Source organism: Ciconia boyciana, chromosome 1 (assembly GCF_034638445.1).
Source record: "Ciconia boyciana chromosome 1, ASM3463844v1, whole genome shotgun sequence".
Taxonomy (NCBI): Eukaryota; Metazoa; Chordata; class Aves; order Ciconiiformes; family Ciconiidae; genus Ciconia; species Ciconia boyciana.
The window spans coordinates 123,927,122-123,948,209 of NC_132934.1; the positions used below are offsets into that span (position 1 = coordinate 123,927,122).

The window sequence follows — 21,088 nt, forward strand, 5'->3', positions numbered from 1 at the left end:
TTTTTAGCTCTCCGAAGAGTTTGAGGGGAGGAAGGAGCAGTGCATTTTCCAAAGGTAAGCACACAAATAAGAGATTCCTCCAGATTTTGAGTGTTACATGGACTTAAACCGAGTGCTTAATCTCTTTATCTGACAAACACATGTTCTCCTTGTACCATTTTTTAAAGTAAAATGCGTTGATGTGGAATCAAGACAGCGGTAGTACCTGTGTCTCCTTCTTATCCTTGTATCTTTAACTATATCTCCTGTCTGAAGGATGCCTGTACACAGTCAAATAGGTAGCCCAGTGTGCTTGCGAGCAACTTGGTTAAACGTCTGTTCTTGTGAGCGTGCCGGGCTCATGTCTGCAGCTCTGCGCTGGTCCTAGCTCTATGGCTTTGGAGTGAATGGACGTGCTGGACTCTGCCCTGAATTCATCGAGAGAGCGCCAGTATCGCCAGCACCCTCTTTGTCCCATTACAATAGGGCTCTATGAACACAGGCAAGCGTGCTAGTTTAAAGCTGGACTGTTTACTTTTATCACTACTTACTCATGCTGTTCTCTTGCCAGTCATCTGCCGAAGTGCTTAGAATAATTTGAAACAACAGGCAATATTTATTTCTAGCTTTGTGTGTCATGCTTCACAGGAGCACTCTTAATTTGCACGTTATTATTTATCCAAACTTCTGGGAAGCTTTACTATGGACTGGACAGCACTGGTTATGGATTAGAACAGATTTAATATACACCCTTGACTGGCTGAAACCTATGAGGAAAGCCACGGTGTTTGCCTTTGCTGTAATGCTGAGGGGTATATTTAGTAGGTAGCCGACCCCGTCAGCGCGACACGTAATGCAGCGTGGCTGTGCAGTCAGTAGCTGACACGGGAGGATGCTGCAGGACCCCAGACTGCCTGTTGAAGGAGAGAGGGAGGCTCTCCTCCTTTGCTGGCAGATCATTTTGCTGTGTATCAGCGTCAGAGGCACGAGCATAACTGTTCTCTGTGTCTTTGGGACAAAAGAAGAGTTTCACTGTTATGAGCCCAGTGATAAAGTGTCAGTGTAGTGTAACTGCGAGGCGCGGGAACGGACACTGCCCCGAGAGAGCCTGGCTGAGGAAGAAAGCCCCGTCTCGCTGCTAGGATTCAGGTGAGTGAATTCATCCTGTAAAAGTTCAAATTAATGGGTGCAGTAGCAAAAAACAGAGTTACAAAGCTGAACCATGTGAAGAGCAATCTCAGTACTACGTTAGCTAACTGCTGTAGTGTCAGTAAAGCAGGCTCACGCAGAGTGTGTGTTGGGGGGGATAATGTTCTTGTGGCAAATCTGAATTTGCAAGATGGTGTGTGCAGACTGACTCTCGTGGGACTTTCAGGCAGATTTCTTATCCTACCTCTCAAGTTCATTTAAATTTCTCCCATAGCCTCCCCATAACACATCTTATTTGTTTCTGCCTGGGACAGATGGCATGACAAGTAACTTGTTAAGGTTTCTGCAGCTCTTTAGAGATGAAAAAACGTTTCCTATATGCTAAATGTTACTAACAGTTCCTAAAGTTTTGTAACTGTCCCAGTGGCTGAGAGGTGAGAACTCTGCATATTGGAAAAGGACAGGCAAATGATTATTTAAAACCAACAGTGGGGACAAATTCACTTCAAATCAGTTCCTCACTGCAAAGTTATTTTCTAATAGAAGCAACCCAGCTGCCTGGTGAGGTCAATAAATGTGTATGTAACAATCACAGTGCTGTTATTTGTCCTTCCTCAAAAGAACATCAACATTTTAGGACCTCTATTTTTTTTTCTTTTGAATTACTAACGATGCTCACTTTTGCTTGGGCTGTGGGACCTTACTCATATCTCTGAGCAGTTATACACATGAATAACTCCCTCAACTTAAATAGAACTATTTGGTGAGTAATTACTTACCAGCTTGAATCAGGGGTTCCCAATGTGACTGATACATACATTGACATGCTCTTGCTGGAATACTGAAATCTGATTTGCAATACTGGTATTATAAGAAGATGCTTTTAGATTTTCCAGTTAAAAGCAAATGTGGAAGGAATAGGTGTTTCAAGCTTACAAAATAAAATGAAATTTGATTGAGTGAAGGGATATAATTAGGGGCTGCTGCTGATTACTCTAGTTACGAGCTCAGATCTGTACCTGAAGGTGTCCCATGTAGGTTTCCTGGCTTTGCGCAGCGCCTGGTTTTAATCAGATGCATGCATGCTGATGATTCCCTCTTGCAGAGCAGGATACTTGTTATGGACAGTCTTGTGTACAGTTTGCAGTAGCAATACCCCAGGTATCTACCTACACATGGCTGACCTCTGCAAAAGCCATCTGCCCCACCGGAACAATCCCTCATGTGCTATCGAGGCTTGTGAAAGCACATGTATGCTCTTGCTTGCTTGAGTTGGCAGGATTGCAATCTCTTTTGCCCAGGTGGGAAGGAAGCAAGCCATCTCCTTGGGGGCTGGTATCGATGCCTGCAGTGACTCATTTGACAGCAGTCCTGGAGCTGGCTTCATTCCCCATTTCCCCTGGGGCCGACTGTGTCCCCTTCCTGGCTTGTCTGCTCTCAGATGCACTAGGAAGTGCTCAAGGTTGTTCTTGGACCTTGAAGGGACTTGACTATCTATGGTGCAAAGCTTGCATGAAGCCACTGAGACATTTGTTTTTGCAACAAGTCTGGCGGATTATTTGTTTAACCGAAAGAAGAAAAAAAACCTCCTTTTTTTTTTTCTTCAAATACCACCATTGTAATTACAATTATAAATATTAGATAGTTGTATTACAAATACTACAAATTCCTCTGCCTCTAGTGTCCTGCTGAGTATGAGGAGAGACTTGTCTCTATGAGTTTTAGAAAAGTTTTGCTACATGAGACCATGCCACAGTCCCATGTTATTTGAGTAATCCACCTCTTGAGCGTGGCTGGAAGCGGCCACATCAAAGACAGACATAGAGACCCCATGGCAGGCAGCTACGGGGTAACTTGCTGTGGTGAAGGATTTTTCCCTAACCCCATCAACTGAACTCTCAGAGTCCTGAGAGTTTATAACCCTTCCAAAAACTCTTTAAAAATAAAACCCTTATGACTGTAACCCTCCCATACATAACAAGTCCTTTTGCTGAGCCCAGCTAAACTTTTGCCCTCTGTGATATCTTGTTCCACCGGATCATTGTCGGTTGTGTAAACACGTGTTTCTTTTCATCAGTGTTAAATGTGCAGCCTCTCAGCTCCCCTGCCCTTCTCCACGTCCTGGTATCTTGGGATGGGGTGAGTAGCCATGCCCAGATCACCTTTTTTCCTGCTGTCTTGCTTCCCGCTTGACAGCCCTGTCGCTGAAACTCAGCTCAATGGCAGTAGAAAGGTTCACCTGGTGTCAGGTTAGCTAGGGTGCCTGAGTCTCCCTGGCCAAGAGCACCCCATTTTGCCCACGCTTCTGTGCCTGCATACGAAGAGATGCTGCAGTCTCCGCTGACTATGATCAGCTGTTATTTCCTTTTTATATGTGTCAGTGTGGAACATATTAAAATTTCTCAGTAGTGGTATGTTAGGAATCCCTCTGATGCCCCACCTCTAACTTAGCAGAACAATAAAAGCAAGGTTGTAGTAAGCCTTTGAGCAGCTGGCCGTCTATATATTCCTTCTTTTTTCACATAATCTAATTCAGACTATTATCCGGGTAGCAGTGGCACTACCACTTCCAGACACCATCAGTCCTTGTCCTGTTCTCTGGAATTTCATTGCATGGCACGGAGATCCTTTCTACCACAGGCGAGTGTAGCCTTTCTTCTGGTGTCAGTGTATCAGGCTGCTGGTGCCATGGAGACACCGGTCCTAGGAATTCCACCACATTGCTATTTTTCAGCTTCTCTTTGTTATTCTTCTATTTGCATCAATCATTGTTACGGCTTATGCTTGTCACATTTACGTGCTTATTATTACTGAGCTGCAAACTGTGTCGGTCCGGCAGTGCGGAGGCAGCACAGGTTATGTTGCCCTTTAAGACATGTGAGTTGAGGATCTGAGTTAATGCCTCAGCTCTGGTTTGGCAAAGGTTAAGCATACCATGGCAGTGACAATCGCATTACTGTCATAGCAGCACGGCTCAAAGAGAGTGGGACCTAGGGGAACGCTCTTCCCCTTGTTAGAAGACATAAAATTGTTACCATGAGCCAAATAGTTAGGTTCCTTAATTATCAGAGGCCAAGGTATATGGATGGTGGTCTGAATTTTGCCTGTATTTTAAAGAAGAGAGGATTTTGCCCCTAGGGTCAGAAAAGAGGGAACATCCCCTTCAATCATGTGCTCTCTCCAGCATGCATAGCACACTCTGCTGGTCCTGGTGGCAGGGATGTCTTTGCTTTAGTATTAAAGAATAAGAAACCCATTCCTACTCCTGCATCTATTGATAACTACAGTCCTTTGAGTTCTCTAGGAAATATGTTAAATCAACCTCTAATCATCAGGCATGCAATACAGTAAAAGACAGAGAACGAAAACCACCCACCTGCTTGTAACACGCTCCAACAGGTAGAGGACACATGCCCGAATGCCCTAGACCTCTCAGCAACTTGTCATTTGGCCAAGAGTCATTTTTCCTCATGTTGGGTCATAAGACTAAAGTAGAGGTAATTACTGAAGCAAATCCTATAGCTAATGCTTGGCTGGGAATATCTGCACTTGAGCCAGCAGCCACCCTTGCTGGTTTGCCTCCTGAGAGGCGTGGGCAGCCTTACTTAGACAGCTCGGCTCTGCGCCTGGTGCCTCATTGAGGAGTGCACCCTCTGGACGAGCAAGTGGAAAACCGTATTCCTCTCAATTCCTGTCCCAGACTCAAGACCATGACTACTTGGATATTCAGCGAGACACAAGAATAAAGAAAAAATCCAAGGCTGGCATCACCTCGCCATTAAATGGCTCTACTAGCTCATTAGAGAGAGATCCCATGCATGCCCCTAATCAATGCATTTAAAGTTTCCTGGAAGCAGGAAAAGGAAAGAATAAAAATACAAGTGCTCTTTTGTCCACCAGTAGTTATTCTTTGCGAGTGTATTAAAAACCTTTTCTCCATGTTGGCCTGTGCCTGTCTGCTGGCAGGGCGCCAGCTTGCAGTACCCACTAGAGTTTGTTATTTCAACCGCCTAGCAGGAAGGTGCTGTGAGCTCCCCCTCTCCGAGCCACCTGAAGGACTGGAAACATTCTTGGAAACTTCAAAAGGAGAGGGAGGCTCAGCCAGCTCAAGTGCTGTTCAGCCTAATTTGTTCCACCTCGTGCACCGGGTCCCCGCCACGTGAACGCTTGTGGGGGCCTTACACAAGTCCCTCCATTGAAGCCCGGGGACCCAGTCCCATGCGTGCTCATCCCGTGCGTGCTGATGCTCCCAGGGGTGCTTGCAGCAGTGCGTTCTTCCATTATATTTGCTGCAATTACTATGTTGTTTCTTATGCTTCAAATACCATGGTCTTCCTATTTTTTCAGTCTGCTTACGGTCACAGGTATTCGTCTCCTGAAATACTAAAAGATTTAGCAAAGCCTCACAGCAGAAAATGATGTGCAGGAGTTTCTCTCAGTTACCAGTGTGCTTGACATTTCTGAGTGCTCAGAGGCAGTGTCCGTTTTCCCTTCTTGGTTTTTATGGGACCATGCTCTGCAGTTGCTGCCTGGCAGGCAGTAGGACAGCGCAGCCTCGGTAGGACCAGAAGACGTGCTTCCCTCCTGTGGACACCCAGATGAAGAGGCTTAAGTCCCTTCTTTTGAGTCTGTTTTCCTTTCTACTGCCTTTTTCCTTCCCCTCTCCTCTCGCCAGCTGTTGCCAGCTCTGGCCAGGAGTGCGTGTTATTCGTGTGCCCTCCTCACAGGCACACGCTGCCCTGCAACCTGCTGTGTGATGGGTGGATGGAGCTCCTGGACGATGGGTGAGAACGTTCCCCTTGGTGTCAAAGGGGACAAGCTTCAGCACAGCTGGATGTCAGCGCGGCAAACGCTCATTTAGCACAATGAGGCCTGGGGGAAGCATTTCACTTATTTAGACCTGTAAGGATCTCACTCAAAATATTTAGTTTGGTATTTGCCCTGTCTCGGGAGGGGAAGAAACCTGTTCACATGCTGCACGGAGGCATTTCGCAAACAACTGGAGTTCCCTGTGTTCACCTGCTGCTTCCCGGCTGCCACATGGCCGCTCAGTGACTCTGTCCGGTGTTTTGAAAGGCGGCTGCAGAGCGGAGCAAGGATTTCGAAAGCATACGTAGGAGGCCAGCTACTTCACTGCTAGGACAGAAATGGCTACAGTAAAATAACTAGATAAGAAGGTGACTACATTTATTTACAGAGCTAAAACATACACTGGAGCTGATAAAGCCTCTGAGCTGATTTGAGAGAAAGCAGGATCAGGCACAGCATCTTAGGTTGTCTCTTCTACTAGATAAACTGTTCCCTTAAATTGCTGAAACAGTCACGCGTACGATTTTGCCCCACAGCACACAGTGCTTCCCAAGTGGTTCCTGGGCATGGTGCGGGCAGTTGCGTGGGCTGGAAGCCTTCTGAGTGCCGTGGAGGCTGGAGGAAGTCTGGGAGCAGACCACGCCATGCCACATGGCCACAGCACTGGAGAGCCACTGCGGGGGGCTTTAATGTCCCAGCAGAGATCTGGCCTTAGAGCAAGACTTGAGCTGTGGACACACAGAACAACACATGGCTTTGGGAGAAGGGTACCCCTTCACAGGGGTAGCCCTGGCGTAAGGGCAGACCCACAGCCGCTGTCAACTGGGGGCTGTGGTAGAGCGTGTGGCAGCTCTGTACGCAGGGGCCCCCAGCCGACCGCCCAGCTGGGGCTTTGGCAACTCATTGCGGGAGCAGAACGATTGGTTCCCCAAGTTCCCTGAAAGCACAGATCTGTTACTCAGAAATCCTGGTGACGAGTCGCCGTGGGCCACGCGAGCACCGTGGCCAGGCAGCGGCAGCAGCGGGGACACCGCAGTGCTACCCCATGCCTGGGGCTGGGGGACTGGGGTTGTCTTCAGCACAGATTGCTCCTCCCTCGCTTCCTACCGCCAGCCCCTTTCGTGGGGGGGTTTCTCATGGCAGTGGGGAGTTTAGCCCTGCAGAACAAACCCTGGTGTAACCCAAACTGTGTAGTTTGGGTAACTACAAACTGTGTAGTTTGACCAACACAGTCATTTCCACGCCAGTCCAGATCTTGGAGTGCAAACTCCGCAAATCCTTATCTTTCTGGCCTAAACCTTTCCAGGTTAGAGAGAGTTCTTGAGAAATCCATTTTGGTTTCATAAAGATCTTGCTGGCATTTTTGTCAGAACAGCAGTGGCAAACTACACACACACACACAATGTATATATACACATATATGGTTAGTGACACTTTTTTAGGGCTGGAGTTTGGAGAAACTGAGTAGTCTTGTAACTCCTCTGTTTACATAACAAATTCAGAATGAGGGAACCACATAGTAGGATCCAAGTAATTGTGTTTACTAAATATGCACAGCAGGCAAGGCCAGGCTTAGTTATATATACACACTGCTCCTCCAACAGGATTTTGGCAGCCTCCAAAACATAAAAGGCCTTGAGTGACTTGAATTGTACCCCCATCGTCAAGCATGAGTCTCAAATATGGAAAATGCACAGCAAACGAAGGCCAAGCTGAGCATACGTGCATGCCTAATTCACGGGGCTCAGGAGCAGGGAACAGCTAAGTAGAAGTTACACCATAAATGAGCTTTTCCATTGCTCCCTTCCTACCTTCCAGGGTAAAAGCTGTGCAGACCCTATAGACCTTTGGAGAATTGCTCAGCTCTTTCTTTTTTCCAAGACACATAGCAAAGAGGGAATTTCTGTTTACATTCTCACAAAGTGACTGGCTAAATAATTCCAGATGATGGAATTTTCTTCTGTCCTTAAAGCAAAACAAAATCTTAACCTTCACCACTCTCTAAATGATATTAAGACTGTGATAAGAAATCTTTATTTCAGCATTCAAAAAGCAGTTAATAACAACATAAAGTTGGAAAAATAACCCTACCTCTGCCCCTATGTCCATGTGCAATACAGACTTGGATTGTACGTTCATATGGTCTTTCTTTGGGATGTCTTCTATTTTTCCCTGCAGTTTTTAGGTAACAGCTGTAACAGCTTTTAGCATGTTATATCTCTATGAACTCCTGAAAACTAGTTACATGGAAAGGGCACTATAAGCCTATTACTAACAACATGTAATGCCCATAGCAGTGAATTCTGAAAAAATGGGAAGTGGTGATTTTCATCCACTGTTAGGCCAAATTTTTTTGTAGCCAGTTTTCAGCCTGAGAATATGAAGTCACCTTTGCATCTTTTTCTTTACGGGATAAAGAGGAAGCATTTTGGCTTCCCTTTTGTTAGCTTGGCAGATGAGCTGTTTACCACAGTTTTTCACATGAAAAGAAACTGAGGAAAAAACAGCTTAAATAAAAGAAAAAAATTCTATGTGAGATTGTTGATTTTGATTAAAAAGTGTATTTTCCAAATGAAACAAAATGTCATTGTAAGTACAGCTATAGTGATTAATGATTACAGGTCTACTTGCTTCTGGTTTTGGACAACACGGGGACTTTTAAAAAAAAAGAATGCTAATTTAAAGTGAAATTCCATTGCACAATATCAGCTGGAAAAGGAAAATGTCAACATACTTCATCACAGTGATGTACCTGAGTGAAAATATTTAGACTTTTTTTACACAATCAAAAATCTACAGCCTAACTTCTATATGTTTAAATGTCCCTGTGAGACTCTTTTTCCATATATCTCAATTACATATGGCATATGTACTTGAAAAATGTATGTGTATACTTCAGATAGGTTTTTCAGGAGATACTGGCATGTGCAAATAGCCTGGTGTTGTCTGCAGTCCTGCTCCCAATACCTACACACTCGTTTTGCCAGTATCTCTATCAACAGCTGTAGACAGGGTTTTTTTTTTCACAAAAGATGGGTCACATTTACATCCGTGGTCTCTCTTTTTACTAACCAATATGTGATAACTGTACTTTTTTCTTCTTTCAAAGTTTTGTTACCAAAGCCTGCTACATTTCTTTGCCAGGGAAGTATCAGGGCAATTTTAAAAGGTTGTGAAAGTGTTAATACTTTTTGTATTGTGCTGTGCCTATCCTGAAGAAGGTACAGACGTCTTCCTTTTCTCACATTTTTCCCTGTTTCTTTCCAGCTTTCTCAGAGTGTTTTTATGAGGCAGACTCTATGTCATCCAATTATTTCCTGAAGAAAACTAGAGAGATAAGCCTTTGAAAACCGAGCCAGGACTCCAGATTTCTCTCACTGTATTAAATCATACTGATCAAAACCATAGAAAGATATAGAAGCACAAAATGAACAGTGGGACAGAGAGAGTGGGAAATGGGGATCCCTGGATGTAGTATTACATGAGATGATTCCGTCCAATATCAAGTAAATTTATTTGGACAGAGAGGGAATTACTGGGTGTGTAATACTGATTAACTATGTTGGAGAGAGACCTTGCCAAGCAGCGTGTTTTGGTCAACCTCTTTATAAAGAAGAATAGGAATGTAGGTAAAAGGTTAAATTAAAAAAAAAAAAAAGTTTATAACTCCTCCTGTTAGCTAACCCTTGGGCATCATCTGCATGAACCAGAGTAGTACAGTTCAATTCTGGGAAGGAGTCTGTCCCAGCTCCCATGGCCGGGAGATTTCTCTCTTACCCCTCCCTGTTTGGAGGGATACTTATTGACATGAATGAAACTGTGCATAAATGTATCCAAGATCCTTATATGTTTAGCGTTGTTTAAGCTCCTTATACTGCAAAGACATAGTATTTTTTTTAATGCCATATCCACTGAAAAACATTTGCTTGAGGAAAATACACCAGGTCATAGGTCAGACTCCAGGAAAAAAATATATTGTCTATTAAATCCACAGTCACATCATTTTTCCTTTCCTACTTAGGCACAGGGACAATAGTTTGAAACCCAAAAAAGGCTTTAAAAAATGTCTAGCACAGAGCATCCCTAATTACATTTCTTCCCAGCATGAGACTTTGTATGTCACTTCAGCCCGACAAATCCCGACTCCCAACTTGGATGAGCTCTGGAAGTGTTTCTCACTGCTATGCGCTCCTCTCACAAAAGCGTTTGAGCAAGCTATAAAGCAACACACAAATCATCAAGCACTCTGGTGGGGAGGCCTTGTAATTTCAGGCTGTTTGGGAGATGAGTATCAGTTGGTTTAGAGGATCGGCAGCAACCCAGAAAACAGTTTTGAAAGAGGCTTGTATAAGGCAATAAAGGCTCGCACCAGCTCTTTAAATAGGCAAGAGGCTCTGCAGGAGCATTTCTTCGTGACCAGGGAACTGTTTTATCATACGTTTCTTCAGAAAGTCCTCACTCTTTTAACTTTACTTATGACTATCCTTTGCTTCATCAGGTTATATTTAGATGGATAATTCACAGCTCTTTCAAGCTGTAGCTGTTTGTAGTAAAAGCGAAATTAAATCACCCATGTAGGACTACGGTCTTTGTGAGAAGGATCAAGGGGGTGTGATGAAGCACCTAAGGGAGATGCCCTCCTTTCCCTGCTGGCACAGAGCTCCGGGCAGTGTTCTGGGGGCTGTCCGGCCCCTGTTTTCTGGGGGATCTCCTGGTCTCCAACATGTGCCAGAAATCCAGGTGCCTGGGTGGATATCCACATGACTCTACCTACATATATTTTTTTTCCCAGCTGATAGGTGGGATGCACTTGGATATTATGGAATATAATGTATTTTTCAGATGCTGCTCTTCAGTTAACAGGGAAGAGACTGACACTGAGCAAGTGCAGCCTGACAGTGAGCACATAAAGCATGCCCACCTGAATGCACGTGAGTTTGGTACTCAGGAGGGCAGGGCAGCCAGAGACCTAGGTAGTCCTCCACGCAGTGCAGATCGGTGCTCAGCAAGCTTCCCGGGAGACCGCTTTGCTCATGCCTGGGCTCGGACCCTCAGCATCCCTCCATCCTGGGGGCGCCTCTTGTTCCTGCAGCACGGCAGCTGCAGGAGACCGACACGCAGCCCCTAGAGCCAGGGGTCAACCTGCCTCCAGCCTTTCCATGTGCTACCTAGGCCAGAAATTCCCATCTGCAATGCAGGAGGCAGCCTAGCTTTGCTCCCCTTGACACTTTGAGTGGATACACAGTCCTTTCAATTTGCAGAAGTCTCTGATGTGTTACTAATCACCAGTTTTGAGGGGAACCCATTAGGGACATCACCAAGTGAAAAAGATTGGCATTGCGCCACTTGGGATGTTACAAGTCAAAAAGTTCTCCCCAGTAAAATGATAAAGCAATGCTTAAAGTAACAAGGCCTGGACACCTCCTTCCTAATGCCGTATACTCTACCTGCTGTGGGAATGATGCTCACTCAGAGCATGTATTTTGGCTAGCAAAAATCCTGCATGCCTTAATATTATTTATGTCTGTTTTTCTCCAGAGGTCCTTTTGGTCAGGATTGTGATTTATGTTGTTTTTATTCCAGCTACGCAGGAGATTCTTTGACGGATTACAATCTCGGCAAACTCCAACTCGAGAAGAAGAATGACAGCTAAGAGACTTAAACCAGACTTTTCACCATCCTGGAAAGGAACTGGCTGCCAGTATCTGGAGTTTTTTTAATACTCTACCTCCCTCTGCTGTTATCAGCGAGAAGTTTCTCGACAATGGGAAGTCATGTACTTGCGGCTTCGATTTCCATGCTCTCGCTCCTGGCGATGATGGGAGATGCAGACAGTAAAACAGACAGTTCCTTCATGATCGACTCCGACCCCAGCCGCTGTATGAGGCATCACTACGTCGACTCCATCAGCCACCCCCTGTACAAGTGTAGCTCAAAGGTAAGGACTTCCCTCACCCCTTCGCAGCAGGGTGCTGCGTCAGCAGAGTTGTTAAAATGAGCCATTTTGGGTGATTTTTCTCTGCACAAATTCCTTGCTGCCAAAATCCAGCTGCAGAGACATACAGATGTAGAGACATCTGTGTGCGTACATCAGAACTGGGGCTGGAGAGAAAGGCTCTTGAGTCTCTTTTCACTTTTTCCAAAGGAAAAACACACCATGATGGTAAAGCTAACATGCAGTAAATTATAAGACTCAAAGGAGCACCTTGGGGTCTCAGCCACCAGCACCAAGGAGATGGGCTAGTTTGGAAGTTTAGATCGTCCCAGTCACACCCTCCTTCAAGTGAGTCTTTCATCTGGAGTATGTAAACTTATAACTTTCGAGGTCAAGAACTGCGATAAAGAATCAAGCTGTAAAATGGTAAAGAAAAAAGAATGTGAAAAACATTGCTAGGTTTTTTTCCCCATTTAGTTTCAAGGCCTTTGTTTTCATGCAGAATGTCAATTGGATGTTTACTGTAGGGCTTAGGAGCAGAAGGAAATACAAGATTGCCTTTCATTTGAGATTTCAAGCCTGAAAAATTTTGTGTCAAAATGGTTTAGCAGCCTGCACATGTAGCCTACAGTCATTTATTTCATTGCGTGGAGAGAAAGAATGGGGAGAAACAATGGGAAAATCCTTTCTGGTCCCTTTCATCTTCCTAATTTGTTCCGGCTGAGTTAACCCAGTGCGTATTCAGACGTAGTCTCTGCTTGGACCATCCCTCTGCCCTGCAGAAAGTGGCTTTGCCTTATGCACCCACATCCCTGGATTAACAAAAGGGGACACCCACCAGCGCCAACGCTTTTGCCCTGTGTTGGGTAAGAGAACGATGGGAGGCGGGTGGGAGATCAGAGGCATTTGCCCTACTGCTCTTGAGTTCAAACAGCAAAATCGTGCATTACTTGTGATTCAGGAGAGATCTTTTGTTTTGCTCTTAGCCTCAACTAGACCTTCTTACCATCTGGGAAACATCCAGCATTAACATACAGCACTGCAGAGATGCATCTGTTTGTGCAATATTGATTTTATTGCAGTTGACTCCAGTGCAAAGGTGAAAAGTGTGGGTGGTTTTTATGTCCTGGCAGGGGGATGCTAGCAGCCCTCCCCTCCCACGGCAATTCAGATCACCCATTACACCTGAGAAGCCATCGCTACCATGATGGTTTGGTGCAGGAGGGCGATGGCCCACCCAGCTGGCCCTTGCTCTCGGCTCGCTGTGCTGCCAGAGAGCAGGAGTAGCTGCGGTACGTAACACAGGCGAGATGGTAGGTGGCCCCAGAGGCCCTTTGGTCTCCAGGTTTGGGTAGGATCCCCCTTTGCCCCTCTACACACAGAAGAGCAAATGAATAACAAGTGGTGACTTCACGAGGGTGGTGAGAAATGCAGAGTATAACTGACCTGGGCATACTGCCTCAGACAAAAGAGGATGAACACAACAGGTCGAGGCGCAGCCCCTGAGGCAATCCAGTCCTGGAGGATGAAGGATGGGGCTTCTCTGACCCAGGGACAAAGGGCTGGGTCCTACTCCTGGTGTCTCCTCTCCTGTGGGCCGTCACCCACCCACCTCCATTCCCCAGCTGCAGCAGGTTCCTACAGCACGGCTTTGCCTCCGCTTGGCCCCGCATCGCTGCCAGCTCTCCGGCAGCCACCACCACAGGCAGCCCCTCCTGTCCCCAGGCCAGCTGGGCACTTGCTGTGGGGCTGCTACACCTGCGCTCCCCGACCCACGGCTCCACGCACTCCTGCCCGCCCTGCCGTCAGCCCGTGCCTCACCTCCAGCCATGCTTTTCTTCCCTGCTCGGGGCATTGCTTCCTACATAGCCCAAGGAAGGAAGAAAGGAAGGAAAGAAGGGAGGAAGGAAACCCAACAACAACTCAACTTCTTAACATCCCTAATGACGGAGAACAGCAATCAGGCCTTTAGGAGTGAGACTGAAGGAAATGAGAACAGGGAAGGCATTGTAATGAAAACCATATTGTTTCAAAACTGAGCTTTGAGAAAAAAGCTGTTGACATAAACATTTGTAACTCTGACTGCAAAAATGTCAGTGACGTTTTTTAAATCAAGCCTTTAATGGAAATCATGTTTGAAAATATTATCACATCTCTTGGCTTCCCAAATTCCACAACCATTTCAAGAAGAGTTTTTTAACAATACTGCAAGTTGTATGGCCTTTCTCATGAAGTGGAAAATGAAAACAGTTTCCATACACAGTGAAATAATTTTGACGTTTCCTAGAAAACTTCTGTTTGTTAGATCAAGCTCTTTTTTTTTTAAGGTCTCAGGGATCTGAATCATCCTGCTAGACATATGGCTTCTGTTCTGAATCTAGCGTATAAACACAGACCAATATTAGACTTGCTAATGAAAATTAGATACAATGTCTGTTCCTATATATATTGTGATAAAACATAAACAAGTCAAAAAAAGGAAGGTTCTGCGGGAGTAGCTGTGGGAATTGTGCTATCTCTTGTCTCCACTGAGTTTCCATTGTGAAGCTTGGACTGGCAATTGATGTCAGGCAGAGACTTTGCCCTTTTTTGGCATGATATATTGGTTCCACCGAGCCACCCTTTTTCACTCCGTATGTTTTCCCTCTTAGTGCAGCATAAAATTACAGAAGTTAAAAATGGCTTCAGAAATTGCAAGATGTATTACGTTTGCTGTCCGTCTTGGTTAAAAAAGGATTATGTCCACCGTGCTTCTCTGTGGAGGCTGCCAATTGTACCCACATGGGAAGTAGTTTTGTTACATTTGGAAACATCCACCCAATATAATTTAATCATTAAAATCCCTCTTGCTTGTGACCTCAGGCAGATGTTGAAAACAGGTTTCCAAAGCCATCGGAAACATAGCCCATTATACTAACATAATGTATAAAAGAGACACAAAGGAGGGATGGAAGGAGGTAATTTGTTCCTGAAAAACAGTTTTCCTTTGACTTCAAGGAAACGTTTGTGGCAGCTCATGAGGTACTGCCTTTCCTGACCCTATTGGATTCTGCATGACCTCTGTCATGGAGACCCACTGGTCTTCCATGTACTGGATCACCTCGCCGCTGCAACCAGAGCCTCCTAAATTACAATTTGGCTGTCACAAGCGCTTCCTCCAGCTGTGCCAGAAGAGTGCTACCACTGACAGCCTCGCACTGAAGAATGCAGCCCTGAGAGACACGGACCAGATGAAGAAAGATTTAGCAAATGTTTGAAGATATTTGCTCATGGGGTAGCTCAGGATTTTTCAGTAATGCATGCTCACAGCCAGGCCATGGATACTGTGTGAAAGTCTGTTCTCATGCATCTCAGCCCATCTGCTTTCGGGCCTCAGCTTGTTGCTGAAGAGGACTACAAACACTGTTAATATCAAACCAGTTCACAACTTCGCAATTTCCAGAATACAGCTCAAATGATCAGTCAAATATTGCCTCAGGTTCACGTTGCTCTCTTTTGTGACCATCCAGATACCTGTGAGACTGCTGACTTTAAGTAAGGAAACCTATTTTCCCTAGCTGCTCATACACGTGAGACACCCCCCCCGGTTCCCACGTTGCAGCGCACCATGCTTCTGCATCCAGCATTGCAAGGTGACATGCACAGGCTCACACGTGCGGGAGACGAGGGGAGCCAAGAGGCTTAGGTATCAGGTTATAAAATACCCACACGTTTTTACTATATATACACCCACTGTATTACTGTGGTGTGCCATCATAGCATTACTAATTATTTAGGCGATAATCTCTATTGCACTATACTATACAATGCAATAAGCAGCTGGTGCAATTGACTAAATGGCAAAGCAAAGCTTTTAAAGTACATGCTATTTCCAGCTCATTCACACACCTGCCAAAATCCACTGGTGCTGTCCTGGATTTATGAGGAGGAGGAGGTTAAATTTTGCTGAGGACTTCAGGTTAGCCCAGAAGTTTAGAAAGCTATCAAAATGGGAAATCTGAAAATTTTTTATCCTGCAAGTTTGACTTGATACCCATGGTGCTGTGCCATTTGTAAAAATTTATACTGTCATCCAAAAACAGGGCATAAAACCAACACTGTGTAATTTTACACGATATGAATATTGACTACACTCTTATGAAAAACTAAGTAGCCAGCAAAATTTGAGATTAGAATCTCCACAGAATAAAACTTGTTTTTAAATACAAAGGTTGCAAAGCAATTATAAATGCAGTTGCACATTGAAGAAATACTGACTGTTTTTGTATTAGAAAGCTTGATGTTCATAAGAAATGTGTTCCGACACAGATATTGGCACATCAGATAATTCTGCCCTATAATTACACTGTTGCACTGTAGTCCTTAACCCTGTTCCTTGGAGGTTGGTTTATTTTTTTCCTGGCATTTCTGAAAGTACCTGCAGACACAGGAGCAGATGCGTGCCATAAAAAGTCCTTAGGGTAACAGCACCAGAAGTGACTAACTGTTCCAGCTCCAGAAGCATCAACCATTAGAAGTCACCTCCACCATACAGCAACGTGTGCTGTTCCACTTGGGCTGAAATCACAGAATCATAGAAATGTTGGTTGGAAGGGACTCTCGAGCTCCTCTGAACCTCCCAAAAAGCAACTTGTGGCCATTGCATGTCCCCTGTTGCTACTCCTGAGGAGTGTTTGGCTCCGTTGTCTTTGCAACCCCCCTTCGAGCAGTTGCCAGCTGCCATTGGATTGCTCCTCACCCTCCTCTTCAGCCGAACGCATGGGAACAGCCTGTGACAGAGCATGCTCACAGTCTGGTGAACTGGTCAAAGTGGGGGACCTAACAAGAGCTGTCAAGATGCTGGGAAGGAAACTAACTTTTTAAAATGTCCCAATCTGCTGTCTTTCCTTTGCTATACAGGCAGGATTAAATACCTGTGCAGCTCTCCACCAGCTGCCTGCCTGTCACTATGGAAAGTGAGTTTTGTTTACCAGGGGACAAAAGTGGATCTTCATCTGTGAGTAACGGGTTGATAGCACTGTAATAATTGTCTCTTTCCCTGTTTTCATATACACTACAGACACTGGTATTAAGGAGCTTGACATAGCTGATAGGTCTAAAGCCAGGTTGTGGCTCAACAGTGCACTGAAATTTTCTTCTCACCATATTACTACTAACAGCTAAAGTGAATTATACTAAAGTGCTTATGAACAGGCAGCATCACAGGAAGGGGACCATAAATTTATGCTACAAATCGTGAAGGATGGTAAATTTATTGGAGCGCGACAAGAACCCATCTCTTAATTAAACCAAGGAACAAGACAGTACCAACCCGTGATCATTAGCTCATGAAGACATTTTCCTTGTGATCTGTCTGTGTTGACTGAAGTGTACTCGTTAATATATTAATACATTTCCAAGCAAACAATTTAGCATGCAAATACTCTTGGAAGAGCCATTTTTAAGGACTGTCCGAAGTATGTGCTTTATGGATGATCAGTGCCTTTCCCATGGACACAGGCAGTGCTGGTATTTCCTACTTTATACTAGGAATATTCTCTCTGTCTTTCTCTCTTATCTTTCCTCATGACTCTGACTAAAGAGAAAATTAAACATTTGACATACCTGCTTGCAAGACTTGGAGATTTGCAGCCAACTGATTGTGTGTGGTGAAAGAAGTTCCGAAATGTTTAATGTTGTAAAATATTTGCTGTGACATTTGTAGTTATCCTTTTAGACTGTCTGGAAAAACCATAAGATATGGGGAGCATGGTTAAAATGTAATTTTCTTCCTTGGTTATAGGATAGACTTACAACTGTTTTACTGCCTACTTTCTCACCTCTGTCACATTTTGACATTGTTGGGATGATACAATGAGTCGATTTTGAATTTTGTGTTGGTTAATGAGATATAGCTGATCCGGACTTAAATAATATTTCATTCCCCATGAAGGTGTAAGAGTTTGTTTAAGCTTGTCCAACACTTACCCGTTATCAAGGTGATAGCAACTGTTTCTAACCACATGATTTCCTGAGCTTTAGAAGACCCTTCTGTATTTTCTATAGAGTTTAGGACACTCTATCCAACTCCTCTGCTCAACAAGGGGTTGGGAGGGGAGTAGGTGACGCCCCATGGGCTTTCCTTCCTTAGAGCCTCCTGTTGTGCAAATGACCGTGCTCTGGTCACAGCTCAGTCGGTGAACTCAGGAGAAGAAGAACCATGGAGCCTGCACTGCTTGTGGAAAATCTCACTAGTGAACCCTCACGTTTGGCAAGGAGTTCATCTTGTTTACATTTTCACTGCCTTATGCTGTACAGTGCTTTTTATATAGATACAACTGATGCAATTATATATATACACATATTCAAGGTGCTCTTTGTAAAAGAACCTAGAAACTTACTTCTTTAGAAGCAATAAACTGAGCATCTTCTGTACATTTCTACTCTGTATGTTCATATAGCTAAGCACTTGAGACATTCACTGGCCCTGAGGACCAGTTCTGCTGATCATTAGTATACAGGCAAAATATTGGAAAGTATCCAACCAAAGTATCAGTCTGGCTGATGATTTAAGGCCTTGGCTGCCACAAATCTGGAGTCAGCAAGCCACAGCTGCAGTGCCTGGAGAGCAGGGCTGGCTGTGATCGTTTGGAGCTCTGAGGTCAGCTTTCAGAAAACCAGGCCCCGTAGTCCGTATCGGTGTCGGTGCCTGGGACTCCGGGAGGAGACTCTCTTTTCCTCCTGCCCGCGTTACCTCCTCCGCTCTCTCAGACACAGCTCGGGGGCAATGCACTGTGTGGGGCTGGGTGCCCTTGCTGAGGTAGGGAGATGCAGTAAATGAAGAAAGACCAGACTGGAAGGAGGTACCCATCTGCCGGTGTTAGCTGCGTGCTGGCAGCCATGGGGGCACGGTTCCTAACCCGTCTCTCTTCCTTTGCAGATGGTGCTGCTGGCTCGCTGCGAAGGGCGCTGCAGCCAGACATCGCGCTCGGAGCCGATGGTTTCTTTCAGCACCGTCCTGAAGCAGCCTTTCCGTTCCACCTGCCACTGCTGCCGGCCCCAGACCTCCAAGCTGAAGGCCATGCGGTTGCGATGCTCGGGGGGCATGCGGCTCACTGCCACCTATCGCTACATCCTCTCCTGCCACTGCGAGGAGTGCAACTCCTAGGGACACACCTGCCGCAGCAGAGGGGAGACTGGGATGCTGCTGTTGGGGAAGGCTCCCAAGAAGTAACCCGAGGTGAGGCCAACGCTCCCGGCATACAATTGCAGTGAGGACAGGACTAACCAGGCTGGATTGGATCTGAGAGCTAAAGAGTGAAATATCCTGGGGCCCTGGATGGTGCCGGTACCGAAGCGTGGGCTGTGACAAAGGCGAAAGCACGAGGACTTGTTTTTAAGAAGCCTTTCTTTTTTTCTGAAAGGATATTTTTGCGAGTTTCTTCTTTTTCAGGCTCAGCTCTGACTACAGAGAGGTGCTTTTACTTTAGGCCAAGGGCAGCAGGGGAAAAGAGAGGAAGGTCAGCTGGATGACAGCACTGCACTCTGGAAGTTGGCGTTCGGACAGAGGATGGGCATCAGTTCCCACATACAACCTCTTAACCTATCAATTTATTCTCAGTCTCCTAGTTATATTGGCCTTCAAAACAAACTGTGTTGTTGGCAAGGGTTATCTGTTACTGATCTAGCAGCCAAGCGCTGGATAACTTTAACTGTGGTTTAGCAGAAATTACAAATAAATCATTGAAAAGTGAACTGGATATGAAATGTCGCTCTGGGATTACCCAGCCCTAGCCAGCTGAAATGATTATTTGCAGCATGCAGCATCAGAGTTCAGTGGCTGAGTGACTGCTGAGAAGTGAAAGGAGACTCATTATTCCCCTCTAAAAGCCTGGAAATGTGACACATCACATCTGTCACAAAAGCCATTATTCAAACACTAAAAACTAATCAAAGATTAAAATGGCACATACTAAACAGAGTCTTTTCTTAACTTGGGTAGACCTGTTGATGTACAGAGCCAGAGCCACCAAAATAATGACCAAACCTAGGACTTATTTTCATCTATAGCTCTTAGGCCACGGAGCATCATTTTACCTTTTAAAGGCAGGCAATCCTAGACACAGGGGAATCACACTGACGTGCCCATAGGAAGTTCAAGGCAAAGTTTGAGTCCCAGGGTTATCCACTGGAGCGCAAAGGCTGTGGTTCGATTTACCTAATGATCTGCAACCTGGGGTCCTGGTCAACTCACCATCCAGCTTGGCAGCTGCTCGGGGAATGGCACAGCTCTTGGCTGGTCCATAAGCCCACGCGTCCTTTGTGTGCACACAAGGATATAGGAGGCTGTGGCAGGGTTAGCACGAGCTCAGACCTCACCTGTAGGTGAAGCTGTCCCACAGCCAGGGCATCAGAGCTGCAGGGTCCTGCAGAGCAGGGGTAGCCAACGCTTCTCGGTGAGAAGCAAGTGAGGCCATGAGCTGCTTTCCCCGTAGGACCATTGCAGAAAGAAATGCCTCGAGGAGCTGAATGAATTGCAGTGATTGATAGGGTGAAAGGATCTCAAAATAACAAAGGTTCCCAAGTTTTGGAATGGTATTTGCAGAGAAACTCTGTCCCTCCTCCATTAACATGACATTTTAAGAAGGTTCAGTCATAGGCTCCTGTGACTGCAAGGAAACAACATCACGTATTACAGTTCTTATCTCCTTAAATAGCAGTATATCCAGTCAGTCAGCAATATGTCTGCGATGTTCACATAAACCCGGCTAAGCCAGTTTTTCAGAGAAGTCATGAAGGTGTTGAGAGCATCTTTGCTGTGTAAAGATTCAGAGTCAGTGCACTTTCTACTCCTCAGTAGCACCCATGTGCATAAGTCCTAGTTATTCTCTGGGACAGGCTGGAGCAGCTCCTCTGCACAGCAACGTCTGTCAGGGCCCTGTGGTAAGGAGGGGAAGTCCTATCCAAGCCCAGCATTTGGTCCACCTGTTCAGCGCCATCCAGTCTGTCTGCAGCAAATGCCATACGCAGCAGTTCGAGGATGCACACTGACATTGCAGGGGATCCCCAAGGTCTGCCAGGGAGGGCAGTCATCCTGTGGTCTACACAGGAGTTACTGTGGCTGCTTGGGCAAAGCCAAATTGCTTTGCCGCTGCCTCCTCATGGTGAATATGTATGGGATGTGAAGGCAGGCAGGTGACAGACACTGGCCTTGCAAGCCAAATCCTGGAGCAGGAA

At 45.5% G+C, this 21,088-nt stretch overlaps 1 protein-coding gene across 1 annotated transcript; it reads left to right on the plus strand.

Moving 5' to 3' along the window:
• Positions 1-918: 918 nt before the first annotated feature.
• NDP (norrin cystine knot growth factor NDP) lies at positions 919-19,360 on the plus strand. The gene is made up of 3 exons (XM_072852370.1): positions 919-1,128; positions 11,521-11,875; positions 18,792-19,360. The coding sequence occupies exons 2-3, from the start codon at positions 11,702-11,704 to the stop codon at positions 19,017-19,019; spliced, it is 402 nt and encodes a 133-aa protein (XP_072708471.1). The 5' UTR covers positions 919-1,128; positions 11,521-11,701; the 3' UTR covers positions 19,020-19,360.
• Positions 19,361-21,088: the final 1,728 nt, after the last annotated feature.